Source organism: Hemicordylus capensis, chromosome 2, assembly GCF_027244095.1.
Source record: "Hemicordylus capensis ecotype Gifberg chromosome 2, rHemCap1.1.pri, whole genome shotgun sequence".
NCBI classification, from domain to species: domain Eukaryota; kingdom Metazoa; phylum Chordata; class Lepidosauria; order Squamata; family Cordylidae; genus Hemicordylus; species Hemicordylus capensis.
Genome location: NC_069658.1, coordinates 422,476,797 through 422,503,422, shown reverse-complemented (window position 1 = coordinate 422,503,422; position 26,626 = coordinate 422,476,797). Strand labels below are relative to the sequence as shown.

General features: G+C 43.0%; 1 protein-coding gene across 5 annotated transcripts; it reads left to right on the top strand.

The window, feature by feature from the left end:
• Positions 1 to 1,233: 1,233 nt before the first annotated feature.
• Positions 1,234 to 24,920, top strand: LOC128344359 (transmembrane protease serine 12-like). Of its 5 annotated transcripts, XM_053294337.1 has the most exons (6): positions 1,661 to 1,818; positions 2,751 to 2,879; positions 3,717 to 3,918; positions 14,583 to 14,848; positions 16,930 to 17,075; positions 24,208 to 24,920. In XM_053294337.1, exons 2-6 carry the CDS (start codon positions 2,831 to 2,833, stop codon positions 24,454 to 24,456), a joined length of 912 nt encoding a protein of 303 aa, XP_053150312.1. In that variant the 5' UTR covers positions 1,661 to 1,818; positions 2,751 to 2,830; the 3' UTR covers positions 24,457 to 24,920. The 5 variants fall into 5 exon arrangements, with proteins under 5 accessions (XP_053150315.1, XP_053150311.1, XP_053150314.1 ...); XM_053294340.1 differs by lacking the exons at positions 1,661 to 1,818; positions 2,751 to 2,879 and adding an exon at positions 1,234 to 1,394 and having other exon boundaries at positions 3,717 to 3,922; positions 14,764 to 14,848; XM_053294336.1 differs by lacking the exons at positions 1,661 to 1,818; positions 2,751 to 2,879 and adding an exon at positions 1,237 to 1,394.
• The last annotated feature ends 1,706 nt before the right edge of the window (positions 24,921 to 26,626 follow it).

Sequence of the window (26,626 nt, the reverse complement as noted above, 5' to 3'; positions counted from 1 at the left end):
TATTATACTTGCACAGTAGTGCTAGTAAAGTTAGGAGAGGTTCTTTCAAAATCCTACCATTATGAGCCCTGAACATTTTATTGGTAATAAAATCAAAACCATCTGTCAGATTTGCCCAGCTGTTTTCAGACATCAACTAGGTGACAAGAGATACCACCCCTGCAAATTTGGCGTAAATCTGTTGAAAAATGGCTGAAATACAGCAGTTTAAATACAAAATCGTAAATCAAGCGTGTTTAAGTATTGGCTAATTTTTTCACCAGATAGTGTACTTTAAACTAATTTTAATGCCTCTTTATTTTCTTCAAAAATTACAAGTGGGCATGGCTCTTCTGTAAAATACAAAGAGAGAACTCATGCAGTTAAGTCTAGGACTTGAAGCCTGAGAGACAGAGAGTTCTGTGTACTCAACTATGTAACATGCTCTTGCAAGAACTGTAAGATCTCTTTCTCCCAAACTTCAAGCCCAAGATTTAACCTTGGGAGTTCTCTCTCCCCTCCTCTGTTCTACAGAAGAGTCCTGTCCTGTCAGCAACTCACTGTCCAAAACGTTGTTAACGCTCTTTCTCATTTAATCCAGCAAATCTTGCAGTTTGGACACCCTACATAAATTGTAAATAAGTTTCCATAAGTATCCTTCTCGCACGATCTACAATTCCCCCCGCCCCCATGTGGTAATAGGATTGTAGGACGCTCGTCATCTTCTGACCAAATGAAATATACATGCCAGGAAAAGCACCGGACTACTCCTCTTTGCGTGGAAGAATAGAAACGCCCCCCCCCTCCTTAAACATTTCCTGAAGGCTAGGCTTCCAGGCAACGACTAGGGATCGCACGATATTTGCCACCTCGGTCTACTTAACTTATCCGTCCTTGTTTGAGCAGCATCTCAGTGCGGGGCGTGGGGGGGAATACACGAGACAAAACGAAGAACATCTGAAAACTGCCACAAGAAGAATTGGGGTGGGCAGGCTGTCTCTCTCCCCCGCCCTCTGCTATCAAACGTCCATTGCTCTGTCTCGTGCATACCCTGCCCAAGATGTTGCTGCCGCTCCAACATTTTCATTAAACGTCTCGCGATGTCAAAATGGGAGGTGCCTCCTGCCCACCACTCCTTATCAACGTTGTGCCCAAAAAGCAAAGGGTGAGTAAGAAGGAATAAGTCACGGGGGGGGTTCCGGCCACGAGACAGAAGGAGGAAGTGCACGTGTCAGGATCGTTTGCGCCCCCGTCACGTGATCCAGAACGCCCCTCCCGCCCTTGGTCCGCCGTTTTCCTCCCTCGAAGGAGGATGTGGCCGCTTTTACTCTCCGCAGCTCCTTCGTCCTTAGCGCTGCTCCTGCTGCTGGGTGAAGCCCCGCCCAAAGCCCTGGCTATTTTATTCTCTGACGACGGTGAGCCCAGCGTCCCCGCCCTCCCCAGTGTGTTAAATCATGGTCTGGACCGGCGGAAAGCGTCAAAAGATGCAGAAGACTGCATGGCGCTTGGCACGTTAAGGCACCATCGCGCCAAGTACGTATTTGGCGCCTGTCATTGCGAACGCACCGCGGCAGAGCTGGCTACGGCGCAGTGCGATGCCAAACGGAAGGGACCTCCCCCCCACCCCCACCCCCCGCTGAAGGTGGTACAGCCGAAGTCTAACCTGTCCCCCAACAATGGCAACGTCCTCAATTCAGGTCGCGCACATGGCTCTGCTGGGAGTCGGACGATCGTTTCTTAGGCAGAAGCGCGGCAAAGCCCTTTCCACCCGGCCCCCTGTGGGCAAATGACTCTGGCCCCTCAGCAAGCATGAGGTGGAAGGCAGTTTTGAACCAACAGGTGCTGAGGCGCGTCTGGCTGGAAGCTATACCCTCTGGGAGATGCTGTCTCAATGGCGCCTCCACCTGAGGATTGTACTTCGCATGGCTCCTCCGATGTGTGCAATCACCGTAGTGATTCTCATAGAGGATCACGTTGATCGAGGGTTGCCAACTGTCCCTCATTAGCAGGACGTCCATCATTTCAGGGATGAAATGTTGGTCCCAGGAGCAGCTTCTTATTTTGAGAAGTTTTGGGTTAAAAAGTGGTATAACTTGAATATGTTCTAAATAATAACAATGCTGGCATTATTCAATAACATATAATTCAATTACATATACGTCAGTGATACTCAGGCTCTTGATTACCACTATATATACCTCCCGGCCCCAGCCAGCCCCCCAGCTCCACCCCCCTGCCAACTTGTGTCCCTCATTCTGGCAATGAAATGCTGGCAACCTTACTTTGGTCACACAAGCCTTGGTGACAGGGGTGTAGCTATAACTGAGCAAAAGGGTTCAAAGAACCTGGGCCCCCAGCTCCTGAGGGCCCCCTAGCTCCACCCTCCATGTTTTCTTCATTATCTCCCTCCCTCTGAGGGGCCGCCAGAGAGAGGGGTGAACACGGGCCCCCTCTCCCCTAGCTACACCCCTGCTTGGCAACCATGTAGACAACCTTTGGGGGTACTGGTTAGTCACACTCTTTGTATGGTGGGGGGAGAGCTCCCATAGGTTATTGTGTGTTGATTTTTTTCTGTTGTCACTTGCCTTGTGAGGAAGAAAGGCAGAACACAGATATTTCAAACAAATAAACAAGCCTGTGTGATTTAAATGGTTGTGTTCCTATGCAGGTTTAGAAAGAAATAATTTTTATGAATGTAAAATAATATGGCACTCTCAAGTAATATGAAGCATTTGTAAATTCCACTGATTACCAAATTTGTTTTAAGTTAGGGCGTAATCATTAGAACATTCAACTAATTTCATAAGAAAAGCCCATCTGGATCAGGCCAAGGCACATCTAAACTAGCATCATGTGGCTCACAGTGGCCAGCAAAATGATGATGGAAAGCCCTCACACAGGTGATTAAGGCAGACTCCCTCTCCCACCTTGCTCCCCTGAAACTATTATTTTGAGGTTTAGTATAAGTCGATACGTTGGCAATGCAATGTGCATATCAACACTTCAGTTCTCTTCACAAAGACCCTTTATTGTGCAGAGGTTTTATAAAAGTTGGTGGTACATATCTATTAAAGACATTTCAGCTTACACACCATCATCAGTTTACAATCAAGCACAGAAAAAGGCCTGGTCTTTTGTACATTTTGTACATTTGTACCAACTTTTATAAAACTTTTGCACAATAAAGGGTCTTTGTGAAGAGAGAGGTTTACCTTTTCTGAACCTGGAAGTAACATATCAAATAATCTCTGAGTGGTATATAAAATATGTAATATTCTTTTGGAGCAGCTTCTGATAGAAGCCCTGTTTAGAAATTATGTTGTACCTTTGTTCAGATGCCTGTACATGCATCTTTTTGTGTCAATGACTGTACCTGTGTTCATTTAAAAGGGGGTACAGGTCCATTGAAATGCAGCATAGAGATAGGAAGTGTACTGCTGTACCTGTGTTCAACATAGCACGTGAATAACTGTGCCTGTGTTCAGATCTGTATCTGTATACTCTGTTAACAGATTATACAAGTGTTGAACATTATAACTGAATAGGGCTACTGAGACCAGATGATTTAAACATTAATAGAATCCTTCAGGCTTGCCTAATCTCTCTAAAAGAAGGTGCTTCAATAATGGATCCGTTCAGAGCAATGGTTTTAGTATCTGCTTTAAATGTGTTGCTGAATGATGGCTGTATTTTATAGGCATCACACCTCACCAGTACAACTGTATTTTGATTTCTAGAATGTGGAACGAGGCCTCTTATGGATGAAACAGCTACAGGGAGCCGGATTGTAGGTGGACGTGATGCTATCCTTGGGTCTTGGCCATGGCAAATAAGTCTTCAAGTTTACCAGTTTGGTACAGGATATCACCATATATGTGGTGGATCTTTAATTAACAATAACTCCGTGCTGACAGCAGCACACTGCACTAAACATTGGATGTATGTATCCTTAATTTCTAAATGTTTTTTTCTCTCTGTCAATTTTAGAAGTGAGTTGAGAGTTGATCAAAAATATATTTTCTCAATCTGGAAATCTTTATAAACATGTAAGGATCTGCAAAGAAATCTTGTAGTGTATCCCCACTCATAACAGGGGTGGTTTTGTTTAGAGCTTCAGCTAGCCTGGAACAGATGCCTTGCTGTCCAGGGCTCATGTGAGGGAGGGGTAGCAGAAAAAGGCTGTACAAGTATTTCAACCTTAGAAGCCAGCAGACCAGTATCTTCCTTTATGCTCTCCTATGTGCATTCCTGTAAGTTGAAAATGTCTGAAGGGGAATACTGGGAAGAGATGTGAGGAAAACAAGGTCCAAGGGCAGCTGAGGGAAGCCTTAGTTTGTCTGAGTGTCCTATTGGCAGTGGTTGGGGTGTCGCACCAAATACCAAAATTTAGCAAAATTCTTCAGCTTGGCAGCCTTGAATAAGTTGATACCAAGACTCTCTCACTGTCATTGTTTTTTGGCTGCCAGGTTTCCCTTGCTGGCTGGAGAAAACTATTTTCGTTTGCATTTTATGGCAGACATGCAGCAGGCTTGTCAGAATCCAACTAATAATATTAATATTGATCTTCTGCCGGAATGGCCCCCAGTCACCCCTGCTGAGGTTTCTGATTTGGTATCACAGCAAAAGTCCGAGATGGCTCCTGGAGGTGACTTTATACCTATAGAACTAATTAAATCTATATCAATTGGTGGGTGCCAGTCCTGGGAGTTTATTTACTGATATACATCGGACTGCACCTGCACCTAAAGACTGGGGCCTTGCTAATTGTTATTCCTATCTTTAAGAAGGGAAATAGGTCTGAACCATCTAATTACAGGCCAATTAGCCTTTTAAGAATGATAAGTAAGCCATGCCCTAGGCATTTGTATCTGAAATTGTTGAGTTGGATGGATTTGAAAAATATTATTGTGGATGAACAGGCAGGATTTGGAGCCGGTTGAACTATATTAGACCAAGGATTAATTCTACAACATTTGATAAATAAGTATGCTGGTAAATCAAAAGGAGTTTTATATGCTACATTCATTGATTTTAGAACCACCTTTGAACATACAGGTGAAACTTGGAAAATTAGAATATCGTGCAAAAGTCCATTAAGTTCAGTAATGCAAATTAAAAGGTGAAACTGATATATGAGACAGACGCATTACATGCAAAGCGAGATAAGTCAAGCCTTAATTTGTTATAATTGTGATGATCATGGCGTACAGCTCATGAAAACCCCAAATCCACAATCTCAGAAAATTAGAATATTACATGGAACCAAGAAGACAAGGATTGAAGAATAGAACAATATCGGACCTCTGAAAAGTATAAGCATGCATATGTATTCAGTACTTGGTTTGGGCCCCTTTTGCAGCAATTACTGCCTCAGTGCGGCGTGGCATGGATGCTATCAGCCTGTGGCACTGATGAGGTATTATGGAAGACCAGGATGCTTCATTAGCGGCCTTCAGCAATTCTACATTGTTTGGTCTCATGTCTCTCATCCTTCTCTTGGCAGTGCCCCATAGATTCTCTATGGGGTCAGGTCAGGCGAGTTTGCTGGCCAATCAAGCACAGTACATTGTATACTTTTCAGAGGTCCGATATTGTTCTATTCTTCAATCCTTGTCTTATTGGTTCCATGTAATATTCTAATTTTCTGAGATTGGAGATTTGGGGTTTTCATTAGCTGTACGCCATGATTATCACAATCATAACAAATTAAGGCTTGACTTATCTCGCTTTGCATGTAATGCGTCTGTCTCATATATCAGTTTCACCTTTTAATTTGCATTACTGAAATTAATGGACTTTTGCATGATATTCTAATTTTCCGAGTTTCACCTGTATATCAAGAGAATGACTATGGATGAAATTGGCAACTGCTTCTATAGATCATTGTTTGTTCCTCCTTATTTGGACACTCTATGAGAGTACCTATCTCAGGATACGTTGAGATCAGCAGGGCCATCTGACTTGATCTGTAAGAGTTTCAAAGGGAGTTAATCAGGGTTGCTTATTGGCCCCATTGTGATTTAATTTTTATATCAATAATATGGTTGGAGAACTAACAGATATTAAGTTTCATTCTCCCAAAATATATGATAGGCATTTAGGAGTCCCACTTTATGCAGATGATGCCATACTTTTGTCATTAACATTAATTGGTATGAAAAGGATGTTACATACCTTTGCAGAGTACTGCAGAGAGGAATATTTAACAATAAATTATCAGAAGACTAAAGTTGTAGTTTTTGTGAGAAGACCCCCTTCTACGTAAGTGGCAGGTTAATAGAGTAAATATTGAACAAAATATTTGTTATAAATATCTCTGTGTTATCTTTCAAGCCACAGGCAGTTGGAGTACTCAAGCCAGATATGTGGAGGAGAATGCCCAGAGGTCAAGAAATGCTATTTTTAGATTTTATGTTTCCAAAGGAGGACATCATGCCCCTTTAGCTATTAGAGTCTTCCCAGCTAGAGTGCTCCCCCTCAGCTATTATATGGCTCACAGATACGTATTTACCTGGATTTCTGTTTCTTGGAAGCAATACAATCTCAATTCCTTAGATCAATTTTGGTAGTCCCGAGATGTACACCTAATACTGTTGTGCAGTTAGAAGTAGGATTACCAAGTGCTGAAATTCTTGCCTGGCTTTATATTTTAAACTTGTGGTTAAAATTAAAAAAAAATTCTGTCTGGCTTGGCTCTGTTGATACTGAATGATTCACATATCTTAGATTGGTTAAAAAATATAATTAGGAAACTTATGACATGCGGACTCTGTGGAGTTCCTAATTACAATGGGTCATGACAGCGCGAGGGCTTTATTGAGGCAGCATATTTTGGATACGGAATGGCAGAGGGATTTGAGCTCTGTTCTTAAATATGCGAGATTAGGAGACAATAAACTTATTTATAAGCCAGCTAATTATTTATCTAGTCATAATTCTTAACTTGAGGCAAGTTTTTACAAAGGCTTGCTGTGATGCTTTACCCTTGGCTGTTCTAGATGGTAGATTTCATAATGTTCCATATAGGAATAGACTGTGTCTGTGTGGAAATTTGGAAGTTCAGTTAGTAGACCATGTTCTTTGGTATTGACAAATTTATCGGTATATTAAGAACTGATTGTTACTATTCTGCGTAAGTATCCAGGCAGATCAAAAGATTTTTATGTTGTTCTCTTCCTTTCAGATCTACAACCTGACATTTCTCTTAAAGTTGCTAGATAGTAAGGCTGTTCTCACGCCATGTTGAGCACCAGGACCCATATGGATCCCGGTGCTCCCACACAGCCTAACCCCACTCCCAAGCTCAGCCCTTAGCTTTACTTACTTACTTATTTATATACTAGCCGACCCCGCACAGAGCATCTGTTCACTCTTTGGGGCTGGCGGTTACCTCTCCCTCCACTTCTGCCCCAGTCTCTGCTTCCAGGCCCAGCCACCTCTCCTCCCCACTGCCACTTCCCCCCCCCGCCACTTTCTTTCTGCCCTCCTGGGCCTTGCCTCTGCGGCCGAGCCAGGCCCACCACCTCTGGCCTCCATGGCCAGGCTGCAGTGGCGGCAACCAATCCTCCTGGGTGCGCCTCAGCCAATCAGGCGCATCCACCGCCCAGCCAATCAGCTGGGCTCCGGGACGCACATTCCAAGGCACACCCAGGAGAATTAATATAATAGATTGCATTTCTATACTGCCCTATCTGAAGGCTCTGGGCAGTGTACGACAAACAATAAAAACAAACAACAACCATTTAAAACAATTGACATCAAACAATATAAAACAAATTTTAAAAGAGTTTAAAACCATTTAAGACCATTTCAAAACATTGAAGAACAATTTAAAAACCTTGGAAGGCCAGACTAAACAAATCAGTTTTTAGGGCTCTCTTGAAGGCCAACAATGAGCCCAAAGTACGAATTTCTGCCGGGAGTGCATTCCACCACCTAGGAGCAGCTACAGAGAAGGCCCAATTCCAAGTTGCCAGCAGACGTACTGTTGGTAACCGGAGACGGAACTCTCCAGATGACTTCAACGTGCAGTGGGAATCATTCCGAAGAAGACTCTCTCTAAGGTAACCCGGACCTAAGCCATTCAGGGCTTTAAAGGTAATTACCAGGACTTTGTATTTTCCCCAGAAACATATCAGCGGTCAGTGCAACTGTTTTAAAACAGCCATAATATGGTCTCTCCAGGTTACCCTAGAGATTAGTCTGGCTGCCACATTTTGAACTAACTGAAGTTTCTGAACTATGTACAAAGGCAGCCCCACATAGAGCACATTGCAATGATCAAGCCTGGAGGTTACCAGCTGATGCACTACTGTTTTGAGATCATTCTCTTCAAGGAATGGATGCTACTGTCGAATCAGCTGAAGCTGAAGTTCTCCCTTAACCTGATTGCTGAGATCGTGTGTCTTTTTGAGCCCCATGGAGCCTGAGGAGACACAGAGATGGGTGCCTAAAGTGGGGTGATGAAATCTAGAGCAGGCGCCTAGAGCGGGGGATGGTGCCTTGGGGGAATACTGCAAGGCACTGGGCTCATTGTGCAATACCTTGTGGGATATCCAGATGCCAGGGAAATGACCGGATGCCAGGTGCTCTTGCCGCCCGACTTTGTGCATGCTTAGGCTGCAGGCAATCCGAGTGTGCACATGACTGGGGCCTGGGGTAGAAGGGCACACTGCGCCCTTCTACCCCAGTAAAAGCCTAGGTAACAAACTTGGGCTACCTGGTAGAACAGCATCGGGATTAGGCCCATTCCCAGTGATGTACTACTTGGGTAGGGCTGTGTAAGCCTGGGCAGGGGTGCTCATGTAGACAGACTGATTGTCTTTTATTTGATTGGCCAATAGGCATACTAAGGAAGCACCGGCACTTCCAAAAATGTGCTGGTGCTGTATGGACCCTGCTTCTGCTTTCTGTGTTAATGCAGCAAATATGCATGCAGTAGGGCATGCTTTTTACAAAAATTTCCTGCCTGCTGAAGTGTTCCAGGTAACCTGGACTTAGTTCCCTGAGTGTCACGCAGCTCTTGAGGACCCACTTCAGGTTTGCAGGAAGCGTCTCCAGGGCAGGAGAGATCAATACAAATCTCCCTGCTGCTAGGGATGTTCACAGACCAGTCTGGAGCCCGTTCTAAGGGCCTCCGGACCGGTCCGGACCTGGGGCCAGTTCAGCGGTTTGACACTGGGGGGCGGGAGTCTTTAAGGGTGGGGGAGGCTATACTTACCCCTCCTGCTGCTTCCCCCCCTCCAATGCTCCCCGCTTTGTAAGCATTGGGGGCGGCAGGGTACCTTCCTGCCACCCCTACCCCCATTCCTTGTCAAAAGGCTTAAAAAGCCTCACTGTGTGTGTACACGTTGCATGCGCGTCACATCCTGTGTTGCGTACGTGCGCACGTTGGGCATGCGTGCGCGATGCATGGAGGTGACGCGTGCGACGTGCCTTTTACCAGTTGTGGCTGGTACACAGTGTTCCCTCTAACAAGGATTCCCAGATTCTGTTGACAACAACTCTCATAATCCCCAAGCAAAAGCCATTGCAGCTGGGGATTCTGGGAGTTGTAGTCAACAACATCTGGAATCCCTGTTAGAGGGAACACTGCTGGTACATCAGCTGCGACCCCACTTGGAGAAGTTGGACCTGACCTCAGTCACAAATGCTTTGGTAACATCCAGATTGGACTGCTACAGTGCACTCTACATGGGGCTTCCCTTGAAAACGTTTCAGAAGCTTCAACTTGACCAGAATGCTCCTGCAAGGATGCTCGTGGGCGTAAGTCACCTCATTTACCCATGCACATTTTTCACATGACACAGTTTTTGTGTCGTACAAAAATTCACCAGGAGAAAAGTTGATTCAGTGAAAAGTGTGCTAAACTGAAACATACATGGTTTTTAAAAAACTCCCTGCAGCTTGAGCTGGCTCCCCCCTCCCTAGCTTTTGCAATGTTGCAAAAATGTTGGTGGAGACTACAAACAGGGCCTTTTCAGTGGTGGCCGCTCGGCTTTGGAACACCCTCCCTGAAGAGCTTTGCCATGCTCCCTCACTCAGTGTTTTTTTAAAAATATAACTAAAACCATATCTTTTAAACGTGGTTTTTAATGCTCCATCTTTGGTTATATCTAGTAGATTCTTTAGTTTTTAATTTTTATAATTTTCCATTTTTAGCTTTTAAGATAACTGATAATTTGAAAATTAATTCTGATTGTGGTTTTAGGTGTCTGTTTCTGGACTTTTAACTTGTTTACTTAATTCAGTTAACTTTATTAGTTTTATTTTACATGGTATCTATTTTATTGTTGTGAGCCACCCCGAGCAGTAGTGTACTGGAGGGGCGGGGGGTATAAATATCCTAAATAAATAAAATAAATGCCAGCTTTTAAAAGATTGTGTCAAGATTTTTATCTGATAAATTACAGTAGGGGATCAATCTATATTTTGTACTTATAAAGTGCTTTTATTTATGAGGCTTTACATGCTTTCTCAGTAATTTTTATAACTGCCCTGTATGGCAGGCCAGTATTATTAACCCCATTGTAATGCAGTTATTTAATAAATTTCTAAGTTGCTCCTCAGGTAGAATTTCTCAGAGTGGCTAACAAAATTAAAAACTTAAATCACTGAAACACAAACAGTATAAAAGTGGCAGCAGTGAAAAATAAAAAGAGGGTATTCTCACAAGCCCAGGCTTGGCTGCCTATGGGAATTGCCGGGAGGTGAGTGGCTCCTGGCGGTGCCTTGGCGGCAAATCTGGCAAAGAATCCAGGCTCTTAAATGATGTCAAGGGAGTCAGCACTCCCTTAACCCTGTATATTTGCCCATGTGTCAGTGCCGGCTACTTTCAGCCAGTGCTGAAACACTGATTGGCACCCACCGGTTGCTGGTGGGATCCTCACAGTGCACCATGTACTTGTGTGGTGCATTGTGGGATTTCTGAGGGCCAGGACGATGCGCCCTGACCCCTGCACCTCTGCTCTGCCTGGGGGGGCAGCAGAACATCTGGGCGTGCAATCCACAAACCCAGAGCCAGGATCGTCTGTGGAGAAGGCAAGCTTCTGCAGCCTTCCCTGTTGCCTGCCACTAAGCCCACTCGCACAATTGTAAGAAAGGGCTCACTGTCAGATCAAAATACTATAATACTCTAACGACTGCACAAATGAAAAAAAATTCACTGGGCATCAAAAGGACTTTAAGCTTGGCATCCCTGGGGATAGTTCCCCATTAAAAAAGGTAGTTTACAGAGTATCTTTTTGGGTAGTGGTGAATTTTAGAGGCAGGGCACCACAACTGAATGGCCCAGTAATGGGGCACAATCCACCTCAATTCACTTATCTGTGTTGAAAGACTTGAAGAAAGACTTATGACAAGAATCTCAGTCAGTTGGCAAGTTCCCATTGCAATTATGCTGCTATGGCAGATGGTGGGTGACTTGTGGCCGAGAAAGAAGATTCTCCTTAAGGTCATTAGTGAATCAAACATGTTAATAAATGTCACCTGAATATTGTGTCCTGCTTATTGAATCAATTGTATCCACAATTTGATACTTAATTGCATTTCTAGCACAGCACATAAATTATTCACTTCTCAAAAAAATTAGGATACAGGAAATTAAAGCCCAGGCTGTATTTATACATTAAATTTATATCTCCTGTTTCTTCCATCATGAAACTCAGGGTGGGTTCTTGAGAAACTACCCATCCAGGCACTAATCAGACCTAGACCTGCTTAGCTTCAGCAAGGTTGCTGTATCATGTGCCCTCAAAGAGATCTTGATTTTCATCATAGCTTCAGGTTTTGAAAGAGTTTCATGGCATGGAAGATTGTTGAACCCATTTTACAATCTGTAAGGAGGATATTTATCTTATTCAGCTTCCAAATTATGGCTTTCACAGTTCCCAGTATTATTTTTACCCTCAACTGTGTCATGTCCAATGGAATTCATGCCACATGACAAACTGTGTATGCAGTGCAACTTCTCTCAATTTCCCAGGAGGTTTTGTCATGCAGCCTGGGATGGCTGTGGCTCAGGAAGTTCAAGTTTTGTGCTTCTGCAAATGTGTAGCACTACTGTGCAGTTCTTTGGCTTCTGGCTGTAGTATTTTGAGGTTGATTTAGTGGATAATTTCCCACCCTATCTCTTGCATTACTCTCTGTATTCCAGTTTCAAAAAAAACCCTGCTTTTGCTGTTTCTGCACCAAATATTCACCCAGTAATTTCCACACAATGATTGATATTACAAAATCAATCTCCTACTAAATGGCACAGATAAGAATATTGCTTTATTTGTTGAAGAGTATGCTGTGATTCCAAGTTTGCTGTTTGTTGGGGGGAGAATTATTGAAGTGGTATTATTGTTTCACATATTAACACCCTTGCTAACTGAGCAAAGAGACACCTTTTCAAGCGGTGATTCTCTTATATTTAGCAGGGGGAGAGCAACTGGCCCTATCCAACCACAGCACAGCATCCCTCCAGTGGTTGTTGCTGGTATTTGCCTTATGTTTCTTTTTATATTGTGAGCCCTTTGGGTACGGGGACCATCTTATTTATGTCTTGTTTATTTTTCTGTGTAAACTGCTTTGGGAACTTTGGTTGAAGAGCGGTATATAAATATCTGTTAGTAATAGTGATGATGATGATGATATTAGTATGCCACTTTCATTGTTATAAATATATTTATATAACACATATAAATATTAATGATTATATAAATGTTCTTTCATATGTTATTATAGAAAGCAATGAATATTATTTAAATTTATTAAATATTTATTGTTACAAATAAATAGTATCCAACATCCAGCACAGGATGTCCTGTATCCTGTACTACCCAACATCCAGCACATTACGTATTCTATAGCACAGCATTACAGACACGCAAGCCTGCATTGGCTGCTGACAATGATTATTTATATACCACATTTCAAACTCTTATGTTTTGAGCTTGCTTTGAACTCTATGACCTACATGTTGTGCAAGCTATTGCTGCAGGCATCTAAGAACACATCAGCCGTCTTGTGCAAGAGCACAACTATGCAAGTAATTAAACCAGTGTACGTGCAGTTCTTCTTTGTGGTCTCTGTGCATCACACTTGGGTTATGCGCCTGTGCAGAGCCAGATTCCGGAACCTTCCATAGCCTCACCAAATAAGGAAAAAAGAGCAGGAAGACATACTCCCTCTGTAGGACCATCCACCTTCTACCTGAGTCTTTCGTCCACTGCCGCCAGAGCGAGTTCTAAGAGCCTTCATCTGCCTTCACCTCGTGAATATAAACTCAAATTCTATTCCTGTTTGGTTTTCCATGTTTTATTCTACTCTTTCCTCCCTCTTTATACTTCTGACCATCCATTTTGCATATTTGTTTCTTGCGGTAACCCCCTCCCCCCCTTCCCTCCTGCCTTGTGGCAGGGCCTGGTGGTCGCTACATCTTATGGCCGCAGCTATTAAAACATCTTTCAAGCATTGTGAGGCCTGTGCAGCGACGATCCCCACTTCAGACGGCCACTCAAAGTGCCTTCCGTGCTTGGGGGAAACCCACAGGGTGGATACTTGCCCAATCTGTCGGGGCTTTACAAAGCAAACTCGCCGTAATCGGGCGTCCCAATTAGGAGCCCTGATGTGGGAGCAGGCCCTCCAAGCAAGTTCAGCTGCTGCTGGAGGTAGCCCAAAGACTGGGCGTCAACCCTCATTGGCTGGGGTAGGGTCTTTGCTGGCTCACCCCCCTAGTGCCGTGATGGAACAGGCACAACCAGCAGCCCCGATGGCTGTTGCGCTGAAAACTGTACCTGTACCCTTGCATCCATCTCCACCTTTGAGCTTACAAATCACGCCTCAGGGAGAGAGGAAAAGCGCCTCGCTGTCGGTATTGAGCGCGGCGGCAGCCTCAGCAGCAAGCTCGAGTATAGTGCTGCCGAGTAAGGGGCCACCAATGGACTCGATGTCGGGACCAGCAACGACTCCAACGGGTCCATCAGTCGGTCCATTGGCCCCGAGTGGTCTTCTGTGCATGTACACTCCCACCCTACCTCCTCACAGCAGCCTAGCGGTAAAGCCATGGTGGCGGTCTCCTAGACTGAGGAAGAAGGTGGATAGTCCTACAGAGGGAGTATGTCGTCCCGCTCTTTTTTCCTTATTTGGTGAGGCTATGGAAGGTTCCGGAATCTGGCTCTGTGCAGACGCATAACCCAAGTGTGAATGCACAGACGACCACTCGAAGAACTACAGTTACAGGTAGGAAACCTGCCCTTCAGGAGTGCTGCCTGCATTAGAAACAAAGGTGTGCACATTGGTTTAAATATTTGTGAAATGGTGCTCCTGTGCAATATCATTGATGCTTCCTTAGATCCCACAGCAGTGCAGGCTGATCAGAATGTTGGCTGTAAGCTTGGGCAACATGTGGGCTTATATATTTATCTAAACTTATATGTTTTACTAAATATCTTGCTTTTATTATTGGGAGCAAGTTTAAACTCATCATTTGATCAGAATATGGTTCCATGCTTATTGCTTTTGCACAGGATGTTAAGTAAGAGATAACTCACAAATTTCTCTAAAGTAATAATGCTGTAGTAATTACTGACTCTGTAAAGGATTTTATTCTGTATTAGGGACCCAGAGTTTTGGAGAGCTGTGATTGGATTGCACCATCTTTATAGATACCAGCCTCAGGTTGTAAAGGCCCGTGTCAGTACTATTATTATCCATTCTGATTATGACAAGGTCACCTATGAAAATGATATTGCCTTGTTTCAACTAGAAAAGTATATTCCATACAGTGACTATATTCAGCCCATCTGCTTACCTAAAGCTCCTCTGACCTTGACTGCTGCAAACCATTGTTATATATCTGGATGGGGAGCTACAAGGGAAAAAGGTAAATCTTTCATTTTTCCGTTAAACGAATGTATTGTTAAAATTTAGAATTAGTTTAGTGATCCCAGAAAATGTCTGTGCTGTATGTACATTCAGGGCTATTTCACACATTTCACAGAGGAGCACCAGGCTTGGCCCCCAAGTGTACACTCAGCAGGGAATGTGTACTCTTAACTCATAATAGGTGTGTTGCAGTTGCACTTTACAGTTTTAGGTGTACATCTAAACCAGCAAATCCCAACCTTTTCTTTTATACAGATCACTACTATATCGTCATCGAAAGCTTTTGTGGCCACCATATAAGCAAGTCATTTAAAACACACCCTTGATGGAAATCTAACTTTTATCAAGGCAGATTAAAAATACAGATATTCCTAATTTATTATGCTCACTCACAAACATACTGCACTCATCACAGTACATTTACCTGTGTGTTTTTATTTCACCTACCATAGGTAATTGGACCATCTGCAGTATCCTTGCAGACCACAGGTTGGGAACCACTGATCTAAACAATGTTACCTGTGAAAAGATTCACACTTATAAACTTATCTTGCTACTTTTTGGAAGCAACCAAAGGTAGCAAATGTCAGAAAAGTCCACTATTGTCACAGTGGGGAAAAGTTCAGCTTTCCTCATGGACTCATTACTGAGCAGGCATTAGCAAACGATGCAGATTTCCCCTCTCTTCCCCCTCGTTTTCTTCTTTTTGAATTTTTATTTCAACTAAAGTTAACAGCATTACATATAATATAACATAACCAAAGATAGGAAATATGTATTTGTGTAACTGGAAAAAAGGGGGAAATGATCATTAAAAAATCCCTTAAGCGTTGACTTTCATATGATATAAACATAATTTGCCCCAAAAGGGAGGAAAAGGGCACATTCTTTTAAGGATATATTTCCTCGGACCATGAACAATTAATTAAAATTGGACCAAATTGCTGAAAATTCTCCTTCTTTCCATGGGGGGGGGGGGGAATAGCTCAAATATTGACAAGGAACACACTGGTTATCCAAAGTTGCAATTCTGGAGTAAATTTGTCCTTCTGCACTGTATTATAATAATGTTGATGACCTGCCATGAATGAATAATTTATAGTTCTTGATGTAATGCTAGATTTTGTATGCTGAGAATGTACCCCAACAAAACATGAATGTCCTTGACAGGCAATGATTCCTGAAATTTCATATTTAAAATCTTATGAATTTCAAGCCAAAATGGAACAATAACCGGATGATCAAATCATATGCATCAGTGTACCCTCATACAAATTAGAAACCCTCTCTTCAAAGTACCTGCTCTTTTAATCTCACAGAATGAGGGACATGGATTAAATGGCCAACATCCAGATTAAGGAACTGTATGTGGGAAAAGCACTTTTGTGCTAGCACAACAGAATGGCTTAGTTGTGGTAAAAATGCAGATTGTGCAAGAGTGCTATAGCACTGTCCTGAAAAGGTTCCCATTAATGCAAATGAGGAATGCCACAGTTTCACTACTGGGCAACTACAAGCAGATATGTGGATGTACAACAATAATCTGGAACAGAAGCTTCAGTTATAGTGCAACTAGCTCCCACATGCTACTCTAGATACTGACCAATGTCTTTTCTTGGGTCAGTAGATTTCTTAGATGCTATTAAACTTTGAAAGCTTACATCATTTTAAAAAACACACCATCCTAGACCTCAACGGGGAAAAAAATCAAAATCCTCTTCCCAGGCAATCCAAGTTCTGCACCAAAATAAGCTAGATCACACAACCTCTGTAAATCAAACTATTATTTTGCACACAGTATGCAAGTTTTGGTTGGTCTTGCTCCCAGAACTTTTGAGAAATTTATCAGCCACCTCATTGGTTTCTAAGATGGCAGCAGGCATTACCCATATATATTTACAGCAGCTAATGCATATTCTCTAGGGTTGCGTGGGGCAGGGTGTGTGTGTGTTAGGTTTAGGAGAATTGTACTAGCTGAAGAGTTGTGAAAAACCCAGCATTTTTGCCTGCTAGATTTCATGTTGGAGAACAATAACAAGATACAAGCATACTTTCAGCCCTTTGTTGTTTTCATTGCAGGTAAAAAAAACCCAGCTATACTGCAAGAAACTGAAATAAACATTATTCCACAACACATCTGTGGTAGCCCTGACTGGTATTGGGGGATAGTAAAAGAAAATATGCTTTGTGCTGGCAGTGAACATGGAGGTGTTGATAGCTGCCAGGTAAATTACAAATAATTTTGTTTTAAACAAATTACTAAAACATAGTTGCTGATCAGACTAGCAGTGGATTGGTGCAGCAGTGCTGACATCCAGATTACTGCTGCCCTGTCGTACAAGTGGCTGCAGGAACGATTTTCAACAATCCCTCTACCCTCTCAAGCCCTCTGTGTGTGCAGCACAAAAATAGGTCTTTGAGGGTTGCATGAGAGAAGGGGAGATCATCAAAATCGCTCCTCCCACCACTTGTGCAATGGTGCAGCAGTGATCAGTGTTGGCAATGCTGCACCAGCCCCGTGCTAGTCTGGATGTTGGCCACTGTTATGTAGTTTGAGGCCAAATGATGTTATGCTATTTCAAAGCAGCTCCAGAGTCATTAGTAAATTTGGGAAACATGAATTAGTTTACACTTTAGTGATAAGATGGACATTACTGGTATAACAGTAAAATTCAAGAAATACCATCATTTCATATTTCTTCTTCTTTGTTTGTTTTGTTTATTATTGGCTGACATCCAGAGTAGCGCTGCACTAGTGCAATGAACAGAGATTCCCCCATGCAAGACAGTCACATAGCTGAGCAGATGCTCCAAGTTGCTCAATACCTTGCACCCTCACTTTGCTTGTGCAAGCATTGCACTTCCATGACCAGGAGAGCGCATAGCATTACAGTATTCCCTCCAATCTATTTGGACTGAGGAAAAGCTTTCACAGTACAAGCGCACTCTGTTGCACCAGCACAGTAGTAGTCTGGAAAGCAAGCTACCAACTTTGCAGAACTAGCTAGTGCTAGGGATATGCACGGAACCGGTTCGGTGCTCCTCTTCTGGAGTACAGAACCGGTTCAAAGTGCCGGCTTGGAGCACTTGAGCCGGTTTGGAGGCTGGTTACTTTAAGGGGCAGGGAGAGTGCCTCCTACCTGCCCATCCCCACCCACTCTCCCAAAAAGTGTGGATGCGAGGCTGCAGCGTTCCTCCTTGCAGCCCTGTTCAGCGTCACCATGCAAATGGCCGACATGCGTGCACATGTGTGCCATGCATATACACGCATGATCGACATAAGCAACAGCCGCTGGAGAGATGCTGCACTGGAGTTGGATAGGAATGCTTGCTCTCCCCCTGCTAAATAGAAGAGAACCACTGCCTTATAAGGCACCTCTTAGCCCACTTAGCAGGAGTCTTTATTTACAAAAGTACCTGATGTGTACAAAGTGCTGTACAAAAATAGCAAACACAGCTCTGTTAACATAAAAAGCAAGGTAGGCGACTGGAATGCAAGTGGAGGAGACCTCGGCTTGAATTTGACAGGAAATAGCAGGGAGTCCATTTGAAGGTTTATGTGGTAGTGGTGTGTACAGCAAAAAACCAACAGAGTTTTGGTCTGCATGCATTGCAACTGCAGGTTCGTGTTCAGCGAATATCCCGGGTTGTGAGGAGTTTAATTCAAGCTTCTTCTGTTTCAAATCAATTCCCGGAGACCATGTTCTGCTGTAATGCTTTTAATGCGTTCCTTGTGGATAAAATCTCTTGTATTTGGGCTGACTTGGACTCCACTATTTCTGCAGAGTCTATTAAAGGGGTGTCCAGCAATCCCTCTTGCAATATAAGATTGGATCAGTTTCATTCTCTGACGCTTGAGGATGTGGACAAGCTAGGGTGTGCAATTTGGATGCAGCATAATTCCAAATGAGGTTGAGAACCTGCCACCACTATTTCAAATACTATTCATTATTTCAAAACACATCTCTTCAAGCTTTCTCAGCTTTTTAAAACTTGTTTTTAAATTGTTTTGGTTATTTAATTGGTGTTTTATGATGTTTTAATTGTTAATTATTATTTTACGTAGTTTATAATTTTTGTTTTAATTGTTAATTGATTTTAATGGTGTTTTAATGTAAACCGCCCTGAGCCTTTTGGAAGGGTGGTATAAATTTTTTAATAATAAATAAATAATAAATACTATTTCCCCCCTCGGTGACAAAAATACTATTTATGTATTGAATACTATTAAATACTATTCCCTCCACCCCTTAGATGAGGGTTGATGGGTGAAAGTAAAAAACAAAACAAAACACTTTGCCTAAAAGTTAGAGGATATTTATTTTCTTCTATATCTGGAATATTTTGTTTCCATTCAAAACAGACAATTTGTAAATAGAGGGTAAGGCAAGAATTGTAATACTAGGCCCAAGGTTCTGCAAAGGATAGATATATTAGCAAAAATACTAGAAGAGCACTGTCTGCAATTAATTACTGCTTAATTTTAAAAAATTGCAATCTGCATTGATACTTTTTGAAACTGAAAAAGCTTTTGATCTTTTGGACAGGAAATATCTATTTAGCTACAAGAATCATTTTATTATTAAGTAACCTTTTCTTAATGTAATCAAATCTATATATTCAAATCTTGTGGCTGCTTTAGACATTAAAGGACATATTTCAGAAAATGTTTAGTAGAGGGAGATACTAGACAAGGATGCACAATTTCAACATCACTGTTTGCAATCAGTACAGGAAAACCCCATTATCTGCGGGAGTCATGTTCCGCAGGGTAAGGGGCTGCAGATAGTGAAACCATGGATAACGGGGCATTAGAATTGGGGAATTAGGTTCCTGAGGCAGTGAAAAATGGGACAAAAAGGACTGGAAGTGGGTGAAATGGGGTGGAGTACTCTACCGTGCTCTGTGTCCCCAAAATCGCAGATGATGGGTTGGAATTAACAAGGGTTGCCTGTACTGAATCTTTGGCTGCTGCATTGATTAGATCTATCTGGATACTTCTGGAAAAACAATAGGTGGGATTGATGATAAAATAAGTCTTTATACAGTCTGGAGTCTGTATACAGACTCCAGACTGAGAGCCAGCGTGGTGTAGTGGTTAGAGTGCTAGACTAGGACCGGGGAGACCCGAGTTCAAATCCCCATTCATTCATGATACTTGCTGGGTGACTCTGGGCCAGTCACTTCTCTCTCAGCCTAACCTATTTCACAGGGTTGTTGTGAGGAGAAACTTACATAGGAAGATAGGAAGCTGCCATATACTGCGTCAGAACATAGGTCCATCTTGCTCAGTATCATCTACACAGACTGGCAGCAGTTTTTCCAAGGTTGCAGGCAGGAATTCTCTCAGCCCTATCTTGGAGAAGCCAAGGAGGGAACTTGGAACCTTCTGCTCTTTCCAGAGCGGCTTCATCCCCTGAGGGGAATATCTTGCAGTGCTCACACATCAAGTCTCCCATTCATATGCAACCAGGGCAGACCCTGCTTAGCTAAGGGGACAAGTCATGCTTTAGCACTTGGTAGGGTTGCAATGAAGGCCTTGGAAAGGATATTTAGATGCCGTAATGTGTCTATACCTACAAAGATTATAATAGTTTGGACAATGGTTTTCCCCATGACACTTTATGGATGCGAAAGCTGGACTCTGAAGAAGCAAGATTGAAAAAGTATTGACACTTTTGAATAAGCTGAAGAAGACCTTTGAGGATACCATGGACAACCAGGAAAACAAACAAATGGATCATAGAATAAATCAATCCAGAATTTTCAGTCAAGGCACAAATGACCAGGCTCAAATTATCATACACATTATGCGAAAACCCAGCTCCCTTGAGAAGTCCATAATGCTGGGAAAAGTTGAAGGAAAGAGAAGAAGAGGACGACCAGCAGCAAGCTGGATGGACTCGATTACGACAGCAATGAATACACCACTGAGAGACCTTAAAGGCCAAGTTGAAGACAGGTCATCCTGGAGAGAATCTATCTATGTGGTCACTAAGAGTCGACACCGATTGGACGACAATCAATCAATCAATCAATCAATCAGATTATCTACAACTGGAATGAAAACTATGTGATAATGACAGGGGATTAGACCTTTAGGAAAGAGAATAAGTTTTAACCAAAAATTACAGATTAACGTCCATTCTCTGACTTCCACCCTGTGCATACCCGAATCCAAAGAATAGCATTAGATACACATTGAGGTACCGGGAACAAACTCCTCAGAAATTTAGATTGGATAACTTCAAGAGATGCCAGGTCCTGATTGGGGGTGGGGGGATCTGAATTCCAAAAAGCAGCTGGGCAAGATCCTTAGCTTCATATAATCTAACTGCAGCAGGGAAAAATTATCCACTTTTAGATCTATAAAAAGCCAAAATGGCTGAGGAACATTTTTGTATATTCTGCTTCACATATTATTTGTGGGGGTTCAGACTACCTTTAAAATGGAAAATTACCCTCAAATATTTAAAACTAGCTACTTGGTTGGTCACATGACCATCAGTTGTCCAATAATTTTTTTTTGTTAGTTTTAGCAAACCTCATAATTTTGGTCTCATGATAGTTAATATCAAAAGCATTTTCTCTACAAAAACTGACCAAAGCTACTAAGGCTTTTTTAAACCCGATTCAAGACTAGGAAAGAATCACCACATCATCTGCATACAAAAGGATAGAAATATTCTTTGAAGATAATTTTGGAGGGTGAAATTCTAGCTTGTTTAAATATTCAACAATATTGTTTATATAATAATTAAACAAGAGCAGAGCTAAGATGCACCCCTGCTTAAGTCCTCTATAAGTGGGAATCGATTTTGATAGCAAGCCACCAGAAGTACATCTAACCTTTAGATAGGTGTTATATAATGTATAGATAAGCAAAAACGATCTCTTATCAATAGTAGATACACTAAGGCTTCTCCACAGAATGTCTCGGGAGACTGAATCAAATGGAAAATGGAAGTCCACAAATGCGGCATATAAAGCCAAATATGGATTCCAAGTGTATTTTTCTGCCAAATGCTGAAGTATCAAGCACTGCTCTAAGGGAAAATGACCGGACCTAAAGCTATCTTGTTCTATCACAATGATTTCCTCTGACTTGAGCCAATCCAACAATTTCTCATACAGGTGGCATGCATAGATTTTACTAATAATATTCAACAAGCTTATAGAGCAATAATTACCATGATCATCTAAATTTCCCCTTTAAAAAACAGGAATTATTATAGCCAAGCCTCATTCATTGGAGATATGAGCAGTCTGACCAATATAAGTAGTGAAGCCAATACAGGAGCCCACCAGTCTAAATTATTTTAAAATAATTCAGGAGGGATTAAATCACTGCCAGAAGCTTTTCCGGATTTTAGTTGTCTTATCAGAGAGATCACTTCAGGACAATGACAGAAGGCCACTCCAGAAGAGTGCCAATCTCAAGCCAAAAGAGTTTAAGGCCTCAATGGCATATTGTTTGTTAAAATGTGTCCCCCAAGCCAAAACTGGAATATGAAATTCTAAAAGGGCTAGACCATAGGATGGTTTCCTAGCTACTAGATGCCAAAAACAAGGCAGAATTCTTTGACTTGGTGGCCGAAATTAATTGCTGCCAGGCCAAACTAGAAACAGTTCTCTTCTTACTTATAACCAACACTTTATACTGTTTCTTCAATAACAAAAGCGCTTGATTCTACTGCTACTGGGTTGCTCCCTTATTCAGCAAAGGCCCTAATAAGCATTTGCGTTGCTTTGTAACACTCTGAGTCAAACCACGCTTTAGAAGTCAAGATACTTATTCGTGGTTTTTTTTTTACAGGAGGAACCTAAAAAAAGTGGAAATAGCTTACCTAAGTTTATCATAATAAGCTAATGTATCAACCTCTTGAGCAGATGACACAACTGCAGTCTGGATTTGTAAAAGGGTTTCTTAATTTTGTAAGGAGGAAATATTCCATTCCATCCATTCTGACCATTTTATCCATGGTGGCCTAATCTCCCTATGCCTTGATAAGCAAAAGAATCTGCCATATGGGTACAAAAGATCCTCTGACATAAATAGGTAGGGAAATTATCACTTTCCAGATAGGGAATAATTTTAAAAAGATCCACCAAGGGAACCAAATCACAAGATATCAATACGTAATCTATAGTGGCCAGTGCCCCAATAGGTAAATTCAGCCGTATAGTCCTCCTTAATTGCATCATTCAGTAAGCAGAAATCTATATTATTAAATGCTTTAACAAAAATAGAAACCTGTATAATTACAGCTTGGGTCCTTAAATAACTGGATATAAGCTAACAGGTATAAATAACCAGGTATAAGCATATCAGGAGGGAATGCTTGAAATTTCACATACAACTCAGTCATTTATACAAAGTTTTGCATTAAAATCACCAGCAAAAATGCCAGGGGTAGGTAGTCATCAAGATCAATGAAACAAGGTTGACATCTTAAGTATTTGGGAGAGAGATTGGACAATCAGGGAATGTCCGCTCCATCTTCCTTGGTTTAGCCGGTTCTGAGAAATCTGTAACATCTGCCTTGGTTGCAAGGTTCTTGTACAGACATTTAAGTCATAGTCCCCTCGCTTCCTGGGTGGGTTTTCACTGTTATAATCAGAGAAGGGTAAATGATTGCCCTTAAAGTAACACCAATCGGCATGAAAAAAGCCATTGGGTGTATGAACATTTTGCTGTTACCATACTGAAGTCGCTGTAAATCTCTCCCTTGTGTGAACTCCCCCCTACCCTATTCATAGTGAAGCAGGAGTAAATCCTTGTTTGGAAAACCTCTTTGCTGTGTCAGGAACTCTGGCTTTTGCCATGATTCAGAATTTGCCCGAGACAGCATGATCCAAATAGAAGTGCTGAACATTTGCAAAGCTTTCCATCAGACTGTAAGATATTTTCTCCTGGTACCAAATAAAATGCTTGTCAAATCCCTGCTTCCTTTGCTTCTATAGGAAGCCATAGTGTCCAGAGGTGTGGGGCTGTCTGGCAACGTAAGTTTACATTAATAAAATAAATGATCATTACAAATTAAAACAAAAAACAGTTCTCCTCAGTTCTGGTGTAAATATCTTGTTATGAGAGCTAACATTGCATAGCTAGTTGTCGGCTTGATTTAGGGAATTTCTCAGAACATCCCATGATCAGATTTTGTAAGTGAATGGCTTGTAGACAGTGCAGTCTACTCAAAGAAAGATCACCACATTTAGGCTTTCTACACTCATCCATATTTCTTAGAAATCATTATTTTGTTTTGAAAGTTCATGACTTATTGAATCTCTTTACATCCTCAAACCTAAGAATGCCACAAGCAATACTCAAATTGTCTTTTATGTTTCATATTCCAGGGAGACAGTGGTGGGCCTCTGATGTGCTATTTCCCAGATGTCACCAAGTTTTATCTGGTAGGAATTACCAGTTTTGGTGTCGGCTGTGGCCGGCCCAAACGTCCTGGAGTCTATACACGTGCAGCTAACTACAGACGCTGGATAGAGTGGCAGTTTGAATATAATGTTTCAACCCAAATTTCTGCAGGCAGCCCAAGTAGTACAATCCTTTTGACTGCAGGGTTGATAAGCTTGTATCTTGCTCTATGAAGAGGCAAAATCTTCTTTCACTGTATTAAGATTATCTTAGATTGCTTTTTAAATGTAGTATTTTCTTGTTGAGAATAAGTCTCTTCAGAAGAATGTGTATTCCCCCCTGCCCTTGTGTATGTTTAAAAATGTACTTAATCTTAATTTTAAAATTTAAGATCAAAGGCAGTGTTCAGTTACATATGTAAAGCATGTTTTATGGGCTATGAACGACATTATGCTAATTATACTTTTCAGTGTGGGATACGAAAAGGGATAGGGTTTGCACTGAAACAGTAATTCAGCATATGATCAAATTTGTTTTTCTCAAGGTAGAAGACTGATAATTTATACAATTCAAATAATAGTATCCCAAATATGGAATCTCTGTGTTTTGGAATTTAGAGAAACAATGTACATAACAGGTCCCAATTTTGCCATATTTAGTCCTAATTTTTAAAATAAAACATATACACTTGAATCCATATATTGTGTCGTGTATAAATATTTTATAAAGATTATACAAGGTTTTATTCAGTCCCTCACTGCAAACTGATTGGCTTAAGAAAAAATGTGGGATGGACTATGTTAATTTTTCAGGCATGAGTTCTATAAGCATTCACCCATAAGCAGTTCCTTAATGTTTGTTGAAACTTTAAGTAAAACACAGGATGTGAGGCAGGCCAAAGGAGGTTCTATGTGAGTATAGAACTCATTCATGTAATGCCAAGCCACGGTTTGGTGTTACAGGTGAACTGATCCAGAACATGTTTTCCTTCAGTACAGGCAGTTCTTGAATTAATGGCATTTTACTTGGGACAAATGGCCCTTACCAAGTTTGAAATTGCCACTTTTTGTTTAAAGCGGTACGATGACTTGCGGGCTCCACTCACCAGCCCTCTGAAGCCAACTCCTTTCTGCCCATCTTCCTTCTCCCATCTAATTCACATCCCCTTCCCCGTGACGGGCCTCCTGTCCGTCACACCTCATATCTTAGGCTTTAGTAGCAGCAGAGGGAAGGTGGCGTGGGGTGAGAGGAGGAGGCGGCAGCAGCAGCAGCTCCTATCGAGTTCTAAGTTCTTGTTCAGGTGCACGCGAAAGAGAGAAGAACAAACGCTTTCCGAGAGACCGAAAGGCGAAGCATGCCAGGTCCCTCTGAGCGCCCCAAGTCACGTGACCCAGGATGTGTCTTTTGTGGGTCGGACTCGGAGGCGAGAGAGAACTTTGGAGAGGGAGTCGCCCGCTATTTCCCCTTCTCGAAGGAGGATGCTGCGGCCGCCTTCTCTCCCGGCGGCTGTTTCCTCCTTAGTGCTGCTCGTGCTCCGCGGCGAAGCCTCGCCCAAAGCCCATCTTCCCCGGTAAATTGATTAGTTTGTGCCGGCGGAAACTTCGAGCGAGCCTGAGTTGGACAAGGCAGTTTGCCTCACACCACACATTAAGTGCCGTCGCGCCAAGTGCGCCGGCGCATGGCATATAACAGTGGGTTAGGGCGTCCATTGCAAAACTACGAGTCCCGGCATCCTCTGGCGCTCGCTCCCCCCGCAGCTCTCTTTCGCTCGCTCGCTCCCCCGCAGCTCTCTCTCGCTCCCCCCGCAGCTCGCTCTCTCACTTCCCCCACAGCTCTCTCGCTCACTCGCACCCCCGCCGCTTTCTCCCCCCCGCAGCTTGCTTGCTCGCTCCCCCCATAGCTTTCTATCCCCCAGCAGCTCGCTCGCTCGCTCGCCCGGCAGCCCTCTTGCTCCCCCCGCAGCCCTCTCGCTCGCTCGCCCCGCAGCCCTCTCGCTCGCTCGCTCCCCCAGCCCTCTCGCTCACTCCCCCGCAGCCCTCTCGCTTGCAGCTCTCTCTCGCTCCCCCCGCAGCTCTCGCTCGCTCGCTCCCCCCGCAGCTCTCTCTCTCGCTCCCCCCGCAGCTCTCTTGCTCACTCGCAGCCCCGCCGCTCTCTCCCCCCGCAGGTTCCTCGCTCGCTCCCCCCATAGCTTTCTATCCCCCACCAGCTCGCTCGCTCGCCCGGCAGCCCTCTCGCTCGCTTGCCCGCAGCCCTCTCGCTCGCTCGCTCGCCCTGCAGCCCTCTCGCTCGCTCGCTCCCCCCGCAGCCCTCTCGCTCACTCCCCCGCAGCCCTCTCGCTTGCAGCTCTCTCTCTCGCTCCCCCCGCAGCTCTCGCTCGCTCCCCCCGCAGCCCTCTCGCTCACT